Source organism: Pinus tabuliformis, chromosome Q (assembly GCF_031772625.1).
Source record: "Pinus tabuliformis cultivar Carrire ecotype Pingquan chromosome Q, CPIR1, whole genome shotgun sequence".
Taxonomy (NCBI): Eukaryota; Viridiplantae; Streptophyta; class Pinopsida; order Pinales; family Pinaceae; genus Pinus; species Pinus tabuliformis.
Genome location: NC_142296.1, coordinates 732760452 through 732773149, shown reverse-complemented (window position 1 = coordinate 732773149; position 12698 = coordinate 732760452). Strand labels below are relative to the sequence as shown.

The 12698-nt window shown below is 41.8% G+C and overlaps 1 protein-coding gene across 1 annotated transcript; it reads right to left on the bottom strand.

Annotated features, from left to right (window-relative positions):
* Positions 1-7585: 7585 nt before the first annotated feature.
* On the bottom strand, positions 7586-8323 carry LOC149221617 (uncharacterized). The gene has a single exon (XM_089387433.1). The coding sequence runs from the start codon at positions 8321-8323 to the stop codon at positions 7586-7588; it is 738 nt and encodes a 245-aa protein (XP_089243559.1).
* Between the last annotated feature and the right edge of the window lie 4375 nt (positions 8324-12698).

Sequence of the window (12698 nt, the reverse complement as noted above, 5' to 3'; positions counted from 1 at the left end):
TCCTATGATGAGCTAGTTATCTCTGTCTCTGTCTCTCGAAGTATTACCATTATCCAAGTGTATAAAAAGAGTCCCTTTATATGGGAACAATAAATTTCCTACGCTAAGGGTCCCACTTCCATGAAAACCTATTTATTTTCTAAAAGATAAAACTTCAAAGCATAATACTTGAAGGAACTTAAAGACATTCTTTGAAAGCCAAGATATGAGGTTTATTCTTCCTAGCTTTAAATTTAATGACAATTATTTCAAAATGTGACCTGGGGCCTTCGCTTGGAATGAGTTATATGTGTGCCAATGTGTGTTTTACATATCTCTCTTACTTGGCATAGCCTCGCTACCAACAAGCCTATTCAATATCTCGATGGGTTTGCCTTGGTGCCACACAGGTATATCCCCATTGCCAATAGGCCTATTCAGTACCTTGACGGGTTTGCTTGTACTTCCTGATACTCTCTCTCTCTCTCTCTCTCTCTCTCGATCAATATATATATACCTCTCAACAATCATAGTCACTTTACAAAATATTGAGGAATTAAGAGCGAATCATACCTCACAAGACTTACCATAGGAGTATTTGATGTAGACACAAACAAAAATCAATGATGATCAATCCAGTGACAATGATGATAGATTCTGCAATGCTGATAGTGATAAAAATAACAAGAGTGAACATAATGGTGCTGCTACTTAAGAATTTGCAACAACTGTTGAACCCCAAAATTGCTTCATTTTAACAACTCTTTTTCACTCTAATCCTTCCTTTTTGACCTTCATAACTACAATTTGGATATCAAATTATAAGGTTGAAAGCATAGCAGGTACATAATCATCTTATATTTCATAAATGTCATTTTTTTATTATTATTTAGCTTAATATCTACTTGAGCTACCGAATTACAATGATTATGTAGCTGATGAATGTTTCTGCAGCTAAGTCCAAGGTTTGATAGGTTGCAGAGCCTCAACCGAGAAAAAGGGAACATAGGTAGTTGATAATTAACGACGATAACAATTTGTTCCTATTTGTAGAATCTCGATCGATGAAGAAGACACTCTATCAGTTTGATCAAAGGATAAGCCAACTATCGTGAAAGGCGAATCAAGCAAACGAGATGCAGATTTTCCGCCTCATGATTTGCTGCGTTGATAGCAAATCATGAGAAAGATTACGATATATTATCTCTTCAATTAATTATAGACAATGTCAATTAGCATAGGCGTAAAGCTCTAAAAACATTTATTGCGTAAGGGTTTTATAAATATGCCTCTCGGCATGGCTAAAATAGACTTGAATTTTATTTGTAAGCACTCTGTTTTGTTATATAAAAACTTTGTTTTGATTCCATTTTGTTGTGCGATCTTGATGCGTGGATAATTAAATTGTGAAAGCTTGATAGTGCTACCTACTTCTCGTAGGAGGGCCCCCTCGAGATAGTAAGGTCTTCATTTATTAACAATTAGTATTTCAGTTTATATTTCCTGTAGATTTTTGTCAATTCATTTGAGTAATTGAGTTTTGATTCTTAGATATAAGTTTGAGATTGTTTCTGCTAATCATTTTATTTTTCAGGTGAAGAGAGATTTCAAATGCACATGGATAAAGTACAATCTAACATAGTAGTAGGAGTATAAGCTTTACATAACTAATCCTTCTTTAAGTTAGAACAAATTCGTTTGTAATGTGATTTTATTACAGAGAGTGGTTTGATTTGAGTGCAAGTGAAAATTACATTTTAGAAGCGTGGTTTTTCTGATTTTCATTCAAGAAAGTGTGATTCATATTTAAGTAAGTGTGGCTTTGGGAGTAATTTACATTTAAGCAGTGACGGTTTTCAAGAGTGATTTTTCATATTTAAGCAAGTGTAATTTCAAGAGCAAGAGTGATTTTATTTTAAAGCAAGTGTGAGTGTGATCATTATTCAAGCAAGTAAAATAGAATTGATTTCATTTTGTATAAGGTTACGTAGCTATAGAAAAACATGTGCATTTCGATAACTCAGATTAACTTAGGAATTGAATGAGTGACAAAGACTCTTAGCACATATAATGCACATACACTTCATCAGTTTACTAGCCCTGGTTGATAATTTATGTAAGTAACTTAAAATCAATTAAATTACCAAAAATTTTGGCATCATTGTCGAGGAAATGTATATAGGAGTATTTTTCATTTTATTAAAAAATAAAAATAAAAATAAAAATGGTATGCACAGGGAAAGAGATTCTAGAGGTAGGTAGAGGTAGGACTTTGATTCCAACATCATCACTCACCACAAATGACCTCGTAGTGCCACACCATCCAATAAACTCAATTCCCATCATAGAACAACCTTCAGTTTATGTTCAAACACCACCTTTTCTTGAAAGATTGAAAATCGATAAAGGGGTAGAAAAACAGAATGTGTTGCCTGATTATGATATGATAGATGAACTGAAGAATGTTTGCATAAAAATTCCTCTGTTAGAAGCTTTTTTTCCCGTAGAAAAAGTCGTAATTTCCATTAGCAAAAAGAAATTACATTCTGTAGATGTTTAGACATATGCATAGTGAGGCTGACTGCCTCTCATAACAGTAGCAGAATTATACATAGTTTATTTCGACCATGTACATTCAGCACAATAAAAAACCATTTACCTCCACGCAGGGAGTTTCTGGACTCATATAGTTTAATTTATCATAAAAAACCAGTGATATACTTTGTTATAGTGCTCCACGCAGGGAGACTTCAGAGTATGTAGCCGTATAGAAAAAACTAGCAAAAAGCCGGCCTGTGGCGACTGGATAGAAAGTCTGTAATATATAAAAAACATCCGAGTTTGCAGCGACTTCAGAACCGAATGCAAAAAACCTGTGTGGATAGGATGGATCCATTTTCAAAGCTGATTATCTCTTTGTGCGCGTAGATCTACAAAAGGCCTATGATAATGACAATGGAAGCTTCCATCCACTTCTTCCTCTATTAACCAGTCTTCCTCTTGCCTTTGCGCTGCTTGCTTGGATAGAAGGTCTGCCCTTGAGTTGCGCTCCCTGTAAATGTGATAACAATCAAATTTTTCAAAAGCTGCTGTTAGCCTGTGTGTCTCATCCAGTATATGTCTCAAAGAATAAACATTGCAGTTAGATTTTCTGTTGAGCTAGTTGCAAACAAGTTGTGAGTCTCCAAATAATTGTAGTTTTGTGCAACGATTTTCAAGTGCAAAGTGGATGAGGAATTTGGCTGTGGATAGCTCGGCATAATTGTTTGTGCCCCTTCCCAGGTATATTTGTAATTTGAAACAGTGTGCTTCCCGAAGGAAGAGGAGGGCTCCTCCCCCACAGCCATCTGCTTGTGGTGAGCCATCAAAATAGGCCCTGGGGTAAGATTTGTCAATGTGTTTAGGGGTAATAGTTCGAGGAGGGGCAGGAGGGGGATCATCAGGGAGGAGAGCATAATCTGCCAGGATGTGTGCTCTGATGGATGGCCAGGATGGAGTTTTATGGTCAAATATTGCACGATTTCTCACCGTCCAGATAGCCCAGCTCATGAGGAGGGGGATGTTCCTTTCTTTGCCTGAGTGGTGCTCCAGCCAATGCAGCCAGGCTTCGATGATTGTCTGTCCATGCCATTGATTGAGGGAGGGGAGATGGGAGGTGAGAAGGGTCCATTGTTCAATGACAACAGGGCAGGTCAGAAATAGGTGTTCAGTGTCTTCCTCATTGCACCTACATAAATGGCACCAGAAAGGTCCATGGAATGACCTTTTTTTCAGATTTGAGCCTGTGGGAATTTTGTTGAAGAGGATGGCCCACATAAGCATGCGCGTTCTGGGGGCTGCTTTGAGATGCCAAATGGCCTTCCACCACTGCTGTGCATTTTCAGGCTGAAATTGTTGCATAAGCTGTTGGTACCCTTCCTTAGGAGTGTATGAACCATTTTTTGCAAGTGCCCATACTATCTCATCTTCCTCATCCGATATCCTGATGTGTGCTTGAGTAAGGGCATCTGTATAGATCTCCCATTCTTGCCACCACTGTTCCGGGATGTGGAGATCTAGAGCTGTCTTCCAGGCCTGTTGGAGAAAGCTGGAGTTTTGTTGGTCTGCAATATGTGCTATATGAGAGACACCTTGGTCCATAAGGTATTCCGTTAGCTGTGCTAGAAGTTGATGGGCATTGCCACATCCAATCCAAGGGTCTACACCTATGCGGACTGCGTTCCCCTGATGTATTCTCCAAGTTAAACCTTCCCGGATGAGGGGGAGGGATGAGAGAACCACTTTCCATATGATTGAGTGTCTTCCGTTGTCCCTATGTTCCCTGCGAATCCAGTTGAAAATGCTTTCCGGGGCGATATATTTCTCCACTACTACCCTTTTCCAGAGGCTGTTGGATGTGAGCAGTTGCCATCCTAGCTTTGCTGCCAGGGCTTTTGCGAATAAATCCAGTCTTTTTATGCCCCATCCTCCCCACTTCTTAGGCCTTGCTATGGTATCCCATTTGACCCAGGCAAAGAGGTTTCCCTGTTTGTTCCCCTTCGAAAGGAAACTGCAACATATCTTTTGGAGTCTGGTTAAGATTCCTCTTGGTATCCAAGCCAGTGACATCCAGTATATCGGTGTTGCTTCCAGAACAACTTTTATAAGGGTGAGTCTCCCAGCCCTGGTGAGGTATCTGTTATACCACACATGTAATCTTTTCTCCACCTTTGCAATAAGCCAGGTCCAGTCCGCGATTTTGTAGCCTCCATGTTTCACTCGGAAGCCAAGATATTTCAGTCCTTCCTCCATCGGGTGTAGATGGAAAGGGAACTGATTTTTCATATAGATGATCTCATGGGGTGAGCAGCCAGCTGCTGTGAGAGTGGATTTTTGGACATTTATAATCATACCTGTAGCCTTCTGAAATAGATCAAAGACAAAATGTAAGGCAGAGGTGTCGGCCAGGCTTCCGTTTAAGAAGATGAGCACATCATCCACAAACAGAAGGTGAGTGAGAGAGCAATTTTCCGTGATTTTTATCCCATTTATCCTTCCTCGCCTGTGTTCTGATGCGATCAACCTGCTAAGCCCTTCCATGATGAGAAGGAAAAGTAAAGGAGATAGTGGACACCCTTTCCGTAGACCTCTTTCAGCTGTGAAGAAAGGGGTGGGGGCACCATTTAGAAGGACACTGTACGACACATCAGATATACAACTCATAATCCATTTGATAAACATATAGGGAAACCCCAGATGGGTGAGAAGCATACGAATGTAGAGCAAGTTTTCCCTATCGAAAGCTTTGGAGAGGTCTACCTTAAGGATCATTCCTTTTAGGTGCTTGCTTTGCATCGAGTGGAGGAGTTCCTGAGCAGTACCTATAGCTTCATGGATTTGGCGGCGATGGAGAAAAGCAAATTGTTCAGGGGATATATGGGCTGAAAGGATGGGTTTGAGTCTATTTGCAAGGATTTTGGCCATGATCTTGTAGAGGCAGTTGCAGAGCGAGATTGGCCTAAAATCATTGTAAGAGACAGGCTTGTCGGTTTTAGGAATGAGGGCAATGAAAGTGGCTTTGATGGCCGAGGGGATGTTGCCAGAGAGGCTGCAATGTTTGATCACTTTGAGGAGGTCCTGGCCTAATAGCTCGAAGAAAGCTAGGTAGAACTCTATGGACCAGCCATCAGGTCCCAGACTTTTGTCCCTTTGGAACCCCCGTATGGTGGCTTCCAGCTCCCCCAATGTAATCTCTTTAGTGAGCTCAGCTGCTTCCTCTTCGTCCACAAACCTGGGGAAGAGCTCGACTACTCTCATGATCTCTAGCAGACTTGCTTCTCTCGGGGCCCTATATATGTTTCTGAAGTGTGAGGAGGCTAGGAATGCAAGTTCTTTGGATGTATGGATCTGTTGGCCATGTTCATTTTGCAGCTCCCAGATGGTGTTGATCACTTTTCGTCCATTCGCGAACCGATGAAAAAACTTTGTATTCTCATCCCCTTCATTGAGCCAGATTGCTCTACTTCTTAATCTCCAGCTTGCCTCACGATCTCTTAGGACTTGTGTTCTTTGATTGATAAGGCCTTCATACCTGGCTTTTTGCTCCGGGGAGATATAGGTTCCCTCCGAGTGGGATTCTAGGTCTGCAATCACTTGCTCTGCAAGGGAGATCGTTTGGTCATCTTGTTGCCTCTTCTGGTGCGCCCATTTCCTGGATAGCACCTTGATTTCAGAGAGGTTCCTTACGAAGCAGGAAGCCGGGTCTGCTCCTTCGGGGAAAGGATGTGATTTCCAATAGTCTGATATTAGATTAATATAGGAGGGGTCCCGGAGCCATGTGGAATTAAACTTGAAAGGGGCCTTGTGTTTCTGTTGCCTTGCTCCAACTTCAAGGTATATCGGTCTGTGGTCCGATATCCCTCCGCTTCCAACCCATTGCCTGGATCTGGGATGATTACAGTGGAAATCCTCCTTGATAATAAAGCGGTCCAGCCTCCTGGCAAGGCTATGATCACCAGTTCGATTATTCTTCCATGTGTGCTGGATCTTTGCCGAGGGAATGTCTATCCAGTGATGATCCTCAAGCAGCTGCTCGAAAAAATCCGAGAGCGGGTCGATCTGCGCCATATGTCCCCAAGATTCAGCGTGGCCCTTTGAGAAGTTCAGATCTCCTCCTATGATTGTATTCTCGGCTAGGAGGAGAGGGGAATTGAAAAGCTTTCTCCAGAAATGTTCCCTGTTGAGGCAAGGTCCGTAGACATTTATAATTCTTAGATCCTCCTCCAGATCCATAGAGTATATGTCTGCCCCCAAGAAACCAACTCCGCCCCAGATATTCTTCAGATTGATGGAGCTGGTCTTGAAACCGATAGCTATGCCCCCAGATCGCCCAGAGACATCTAAGGCGAAGAAAGACCATCCTGGCATCCAAGAGCCGAGGATGGATGTGGCCGAGTCTGCTTTGCATAAGGTTTCTTGTAGAAAGATAATATCAACCGGTTCTGAGAAAAAGAGTCGTTTCAGGGCTAGTTTTTTCTCTGGGCTGGCCAGCCCTCTACAGTTGAAAGATAAAATATTCATGGAGGGGGGTGGGGGAGGGTGTCCTTTGCTCTAAGAACCCTTTTGATGGTATGTTGTTTGCCCTGGATGACATCGTCCCCGGCTTGAATCTTAGCCTTGTTGATGGAGGAAGGTCTGCCTCTTCCTTGCTTGGGCGATAGGATGAGAGGCTCCGCAGACAGCCCAATGGCGTCCGCTTCATACTGCTTGGTGATTGAGCGGGTGGCGTACCTCTGTGTAGAGTTTACCGAGGGGGAGGGCGAGGGGAAGGAGAGGGGGGGGATGGAGGGAAGGGAGCTGGGAGTAGGTAAGCCCGTGGGTTGTGGGATGGGGCAGGTCGGATAGTGCGAGCGGGAAGGGGGATGAGGCGGGCGGGAGACCTTGACCAGATCAAGGGCAGAGGGGGAAGAGGGGGGGGGGGGATCTTGATCGGGTGGGGCAAGGGGAAGGGGAGAGATAAACTCAAAGAATTAAGAAGCGAAGCAGAGACATTTAAAGGAAAAGACGTACCCGAAGAGAAAACAACTCCTTTTGCAGCCTTTGAACGCGTCAGAGGAGGAGATGGAGGCTAGATCGGGATCGTTCCTTGCTTCCTTTGCCGAGGTGCAGGCGGCGCTTCCACCGTATCAGAGGTTATATTATGCTCCGTTCTGGGAACCGCCGCTGCCGGAGGGTCAGGTAGTCCCTCAGTAGTGGGTTGATCCTGAGTAATGGGGGTCTGCTGTGCTTTTTGGAGGAGAGGGCAGTCTTTGTAGAGGTGTCCCACTTGATGGCATCTTCTGCAGCGATAAGGGATTCCTTCGTAGTCGAGTTTCTGCTTCCTTGAGGAGGATTTCCACTGGATGGTGATGTGTTCAGGCAAACCCCCTCTGGTATCAAGATGGACAAGAACCCTGGCGTACGCCATCATCCCCGTCTGAATATAAGACTTATCTGACTCCATGAAAGTACCCAGTGAGTTCCCTATTCTTCTGAAGATGTCCTCGGACCAATACTGTAGAGGCAGGCCCGGGAGTCTGACCCATACTGGCCCGATCCCAATCTGTTCCGACTCCGGGTCGAAGAGGGGCGTCCAACGTTTGAGGAGTACCGGAGCTTTTTCAAAATGCCAGAACGAAGACAGTACCCAGCTCGTGTGGTCCGCCCTTGCAAATCTCAGTGCGAACCAGCCTCGCACGAATGTCTGGACAGAGGGGATTTCCGCCAGATATTGGCCCCATATCTCCGTGGCCCATGTCTTCAGTTTTTCCGCTGAGATGTGTCTGCCCCGAATGCGGCCCACAAGAACTCTGTCCGCTAGATCCATAGCGTCTCCCCACTGGATGTCTTCTTCAAGTCTAAGGATGACGTCCTCAGATCTAGATTTAAAACAACGTTGTTTCTTTAGGGGGCGGGAGGACATGCGTCTAGGGTTTTCAGGAGCCCTGGGCTCTGCCTGTGGGGAGCTTGGGGGGGGGGGGGGATAGGGTTCGAGTGGGGGGGGGGGGGGGAAGCCTCCGGGAGAGGGGGGATAGCGTGGTAGCTTCCAGATGAGGCCGGAGGGGGAGGGGGAGGGATCGGATCTGTGGGAGCGGGGGTCTCCAGAGGGTCAGTGGGCAGGAGGGGGTTGACAGGGAGTCCCGGCTGAAGAGAAGGACCGGCGACAGTAGGGGAGGAATGTAAGCAGTCTGCAAGGAATCCGAGGGTAGCCGGAGATGGAGCAGAAAAAGTGGTCCAGGAGGAGGGTTCACCAGGGAGCAGAGAGGTGGGAATAGACGGATCGGTCGACAGAGATGGGTCCTCAAAGCTGGCGGAGAAATTTTCACTGTACATACCTCCAGAAGTCGAGAACGTGGAGCGCCAGATGGAGCTTTCAGCCAGCGGGGAGTCCGAATAGTCCACCTCGTCAATGTCCATGTCGCCAGCTGCTAGGAACGACCTCGAATCCAGGAAACCGCCAGGGATCGGCACCGACCGTAAGGGAAATCCGTTAGGGTTGAAAACTGGAGGAGTTAGGCGCTCAGCCAGGTCGCGCAGGCGGAATCCCTATCGTTAGCGGTTGGCAAAGCTGAAGTAACCCTAGCGCCAACCGAAAGAGTGAAAAACCCGTGACGGGGTAAAAACCAAAGAGGGTAAAAAACGAGACGCGGGGTAATGGAAAGGAGGACCAAGCAGGGAGACAATGAGGGGTAAAAACCTCGGCACAGAGAATAAGTAATAGTGCATGGAGACGGGGTCGGGGGAGGCTACAGGGCCGTTTCCGGCCTGTAAACCCTGTTCATACGGGTCTCCGATGGTCCATGTTGCAGAGCCGTACCTCCTTAATCAGGTCATAATCTGATGGTAGTGTACCTAGTTGTTGGAGCAAATGTTTCTTCATAATTCTGTTAGAAGCTATCAAAGGAATACCAATATTTTCATAGACACTTAGGGAGTTAAGTATTAAAAAACCTGGAAGAAAAAGAAAATAAGTAAAAAGAATTCAGTGAGTTGAAAAAATTGCAGATATCATGATGGAAAAAACAAAATTCATCCTATAAGTCCCATTGTGAAAACACACATTAATGGTATTGAAATTCCAAACACATTTATTGATTTAGGAGCAGCCATAAACATCATGAGTAAACAAACTATGAATCAATTGAAACTCCCTAATCTTCAATATACACCTACATTATTGCAATTAGCAAATAGATCTGTTATCAAAACTGATGGTGTGTTAGAAGATATATTTGTATCCTTATATTCTTGGGAATACCTTGTTGAATTTATGGTCTTGACACCCAAGAAGAATTTAGGAGGATACCCATTGATTCTAGGAAGACCATGGTTAGCTACAATTGATGCTTTTATAAGTTGTAGATCCAGTGATATGTTTATCTCTGATGGAAGTTCGACAAAGAAATTCACATTATACCCTCCTGCAAAAACAACAATAGAGGTAGAAAGTGAAGAATGGATAAATGATAATTTGATATACGACAAATATTTTCTACTTCACAAATAGATGAAGAAATATCTATCATCTCGTCAAATGTTTTTACATTCTATGGAGAAATTTGGAAATTCTTTAATAGAATTTTTTCAAGGGAAAATTTTAAATATTACTCATAATCTCAAAGAATCTCAAAAGGAAGAATTGATAAAGATGTTACAAGAACATTCCTCTGCTTATGCATGGGAATACACTGATATGAAAGGAATTGATCCTAACACTTGTATACATCATATCTATATTGAAGAAAATGCCAAACCAATCCGACAACCTCAGAGAAGAATGAATCCAAATTTAAGGGAAATTGTTAAAGAGGAATTACAAAAATTGTTAAATGTGAATTTCATTTATCCAATATCAGATAGCCAGTGGGTTTCACCATTGGTAATTGTTCTGAAAAATAATGGAAAATGGAGAGTATGCATTGATTATAGGGAATTGAATAAAGCTACTTTAAAAGATCATTTTCCACTTCCTTTTATAGATCAAGTTTTAGATACATTGGTAGGAAAAAAATATTTTTCATTCTTGGATGGTTTTAGTGGATATAACCAGATCCAAGTAGCTCTAGAAGATCAAGATAAAACCACTTTTACCTGTCCATGGGGAACCTATGCTTACCGAGTACTTCCTTTTGGGTTATGTAATGCACCTGCAACATTCCAAAGGGCAGTTTTAGGCATTTTCTCTGATCTAATTCATGATTGTGTAGAAGTTTACATGGATGATTTTACTGTCTATGGAAATTCTTTTGAAGAAGCTATTAAAAAATTATAAAAAGTTCTCATTATATGTAAAGAAGCAAATCTCTCATTAAGTCATGAAAAATGTTTTATGATGTTTACTGAGGGAATTGTTTTAGGACACCATATTTCAGGAAATGGAATTAGAGTGGATACATCTAAAGTGGAAGTTATTTCTAAATTATCAGTTCCAACCTGTCAAAGAGATGTTAGAAGTTTTCTTGGTTTTACTAGTTATTATAGAAGATTCATAGAAAACTTTACAAAAATAGCCTCTCCACTTTTCAAATTGCTCACAAAAGATTGTGAATTCATCTGGAATTCTGACTGCCAAAAAGCTTTTGAAACATTGAAAGAAAAGATCTTTGAAGCACCCATTTTAAGAGGACCAAATTGGAAACTACCTTTTCACATTTCAACTGATGCCTCAGATACAACTTTAGGAGTTGTATTAGGACAAAAGGATTTAACTCCTTATGCCATTTACTATACTAGTAAAAATTTGACTCCTACAAAGTTAAATTACATTGTAACAGAAAATGAGTTTTTAGTTGTTGTACATGCCATCAATAAATTCAGACATTACATCACTGGTTATGAAACCTTCATACACACAGATCATTCTGCAATTAGATATCTAATGAATAAACCAATTACTAATGGCAGAATGACAATATGGATATTTTTTTAAGGGTGGTTCATGGACACTGAGTGACCGCTATATCCACGGTAAAATCCAAGTAGATGAACCCGAAGGGATCTGCTCATCAACCAAACTAGTAAGGTCTAACCTCAAGAGTGTCAAGGAGATTTGACCCTGTGACCTCCCAATACACGAGGTAATTATCAACAGGAACTCGATCAACTGAATTATCCCTTAGGGCTAGCATAATTACAATATGGCTATTGTTATTACAAAAATTCAATATTACTATTTTGGATAGACCTGGAAAACAAAACACAGTTGCTGACTTTCTATCTAGAATCCAAAATGATAATAATGATGTTCCTGTAGAGGATAATTTTCCTAATGAATATCTTTTTGCAGTATCTATTAAATCTCCTTGGTTTGCAGATATTTCTAATTATTTGGCTACAGGGAAGTTACCATCATATTTGTCTCCTTGAGAGAAAAAGAAGGTTATTCAAACTAGTGCAACCTATTCCCGGATAAATGAAGAATTGTACAAGACAGGACCTGGCCTAATCATTCAAAGATGTGTTATAGAAGATGAAGTACCAGAAATATTAAAGGCTTGTCATAATGAACCATGTGGAGGACATTTCGCTGATAAAAGAACTGCTTATAAAATCCTTCTCTTACGATATTACTACCCTTCTCTTTTTAAGGATGCCAAGTAATATCTTAAGAGATGTGACAATTGTCAGAGAATGAGAATACATGTTCCATCATGTGAAATGCCTTTACAACCTTGGGTACTTATTGAACCTTTTGAAAAATGGGCTTTGGATTTTGTTGGTCCAATCAATCCACTATAAAGACAAAAAAGGTATATTCTTATTGAATTTAGGCTTCTGTGATCAATATCAAGTTTATTAAGAAGGTGATAATCACATCAAAATTCATTTGTTGATGCATTTCGAACCAATCAGTGTGGTTCATTGTTAGGACGAACATGTATATTCTTGTTTGTATAGATTATGTCACAAAATGGGTATAAGCTAAAGCACTTTCTTCTGCTACTGAAATGTTGTAGCTTCATTTCTTTTTGAGGAAAATTTCACTCGTTTTGGTGTTCCAAGGGAAATTGTGACAGATCGAGGCACTCAATTCACATCCAAGCTAGTATATAAGATAATGGAGGAATACAAAATAAAACATAGAAGGCCAATACCATATCATTCATAAGCCAACGGACAAGTTGAATCTACCAACAAAGTAATCGAAGTAATTCTTACCAAATTTGTGCATTTGGATAGAAGGGATTGGGCAGAAAAGATTC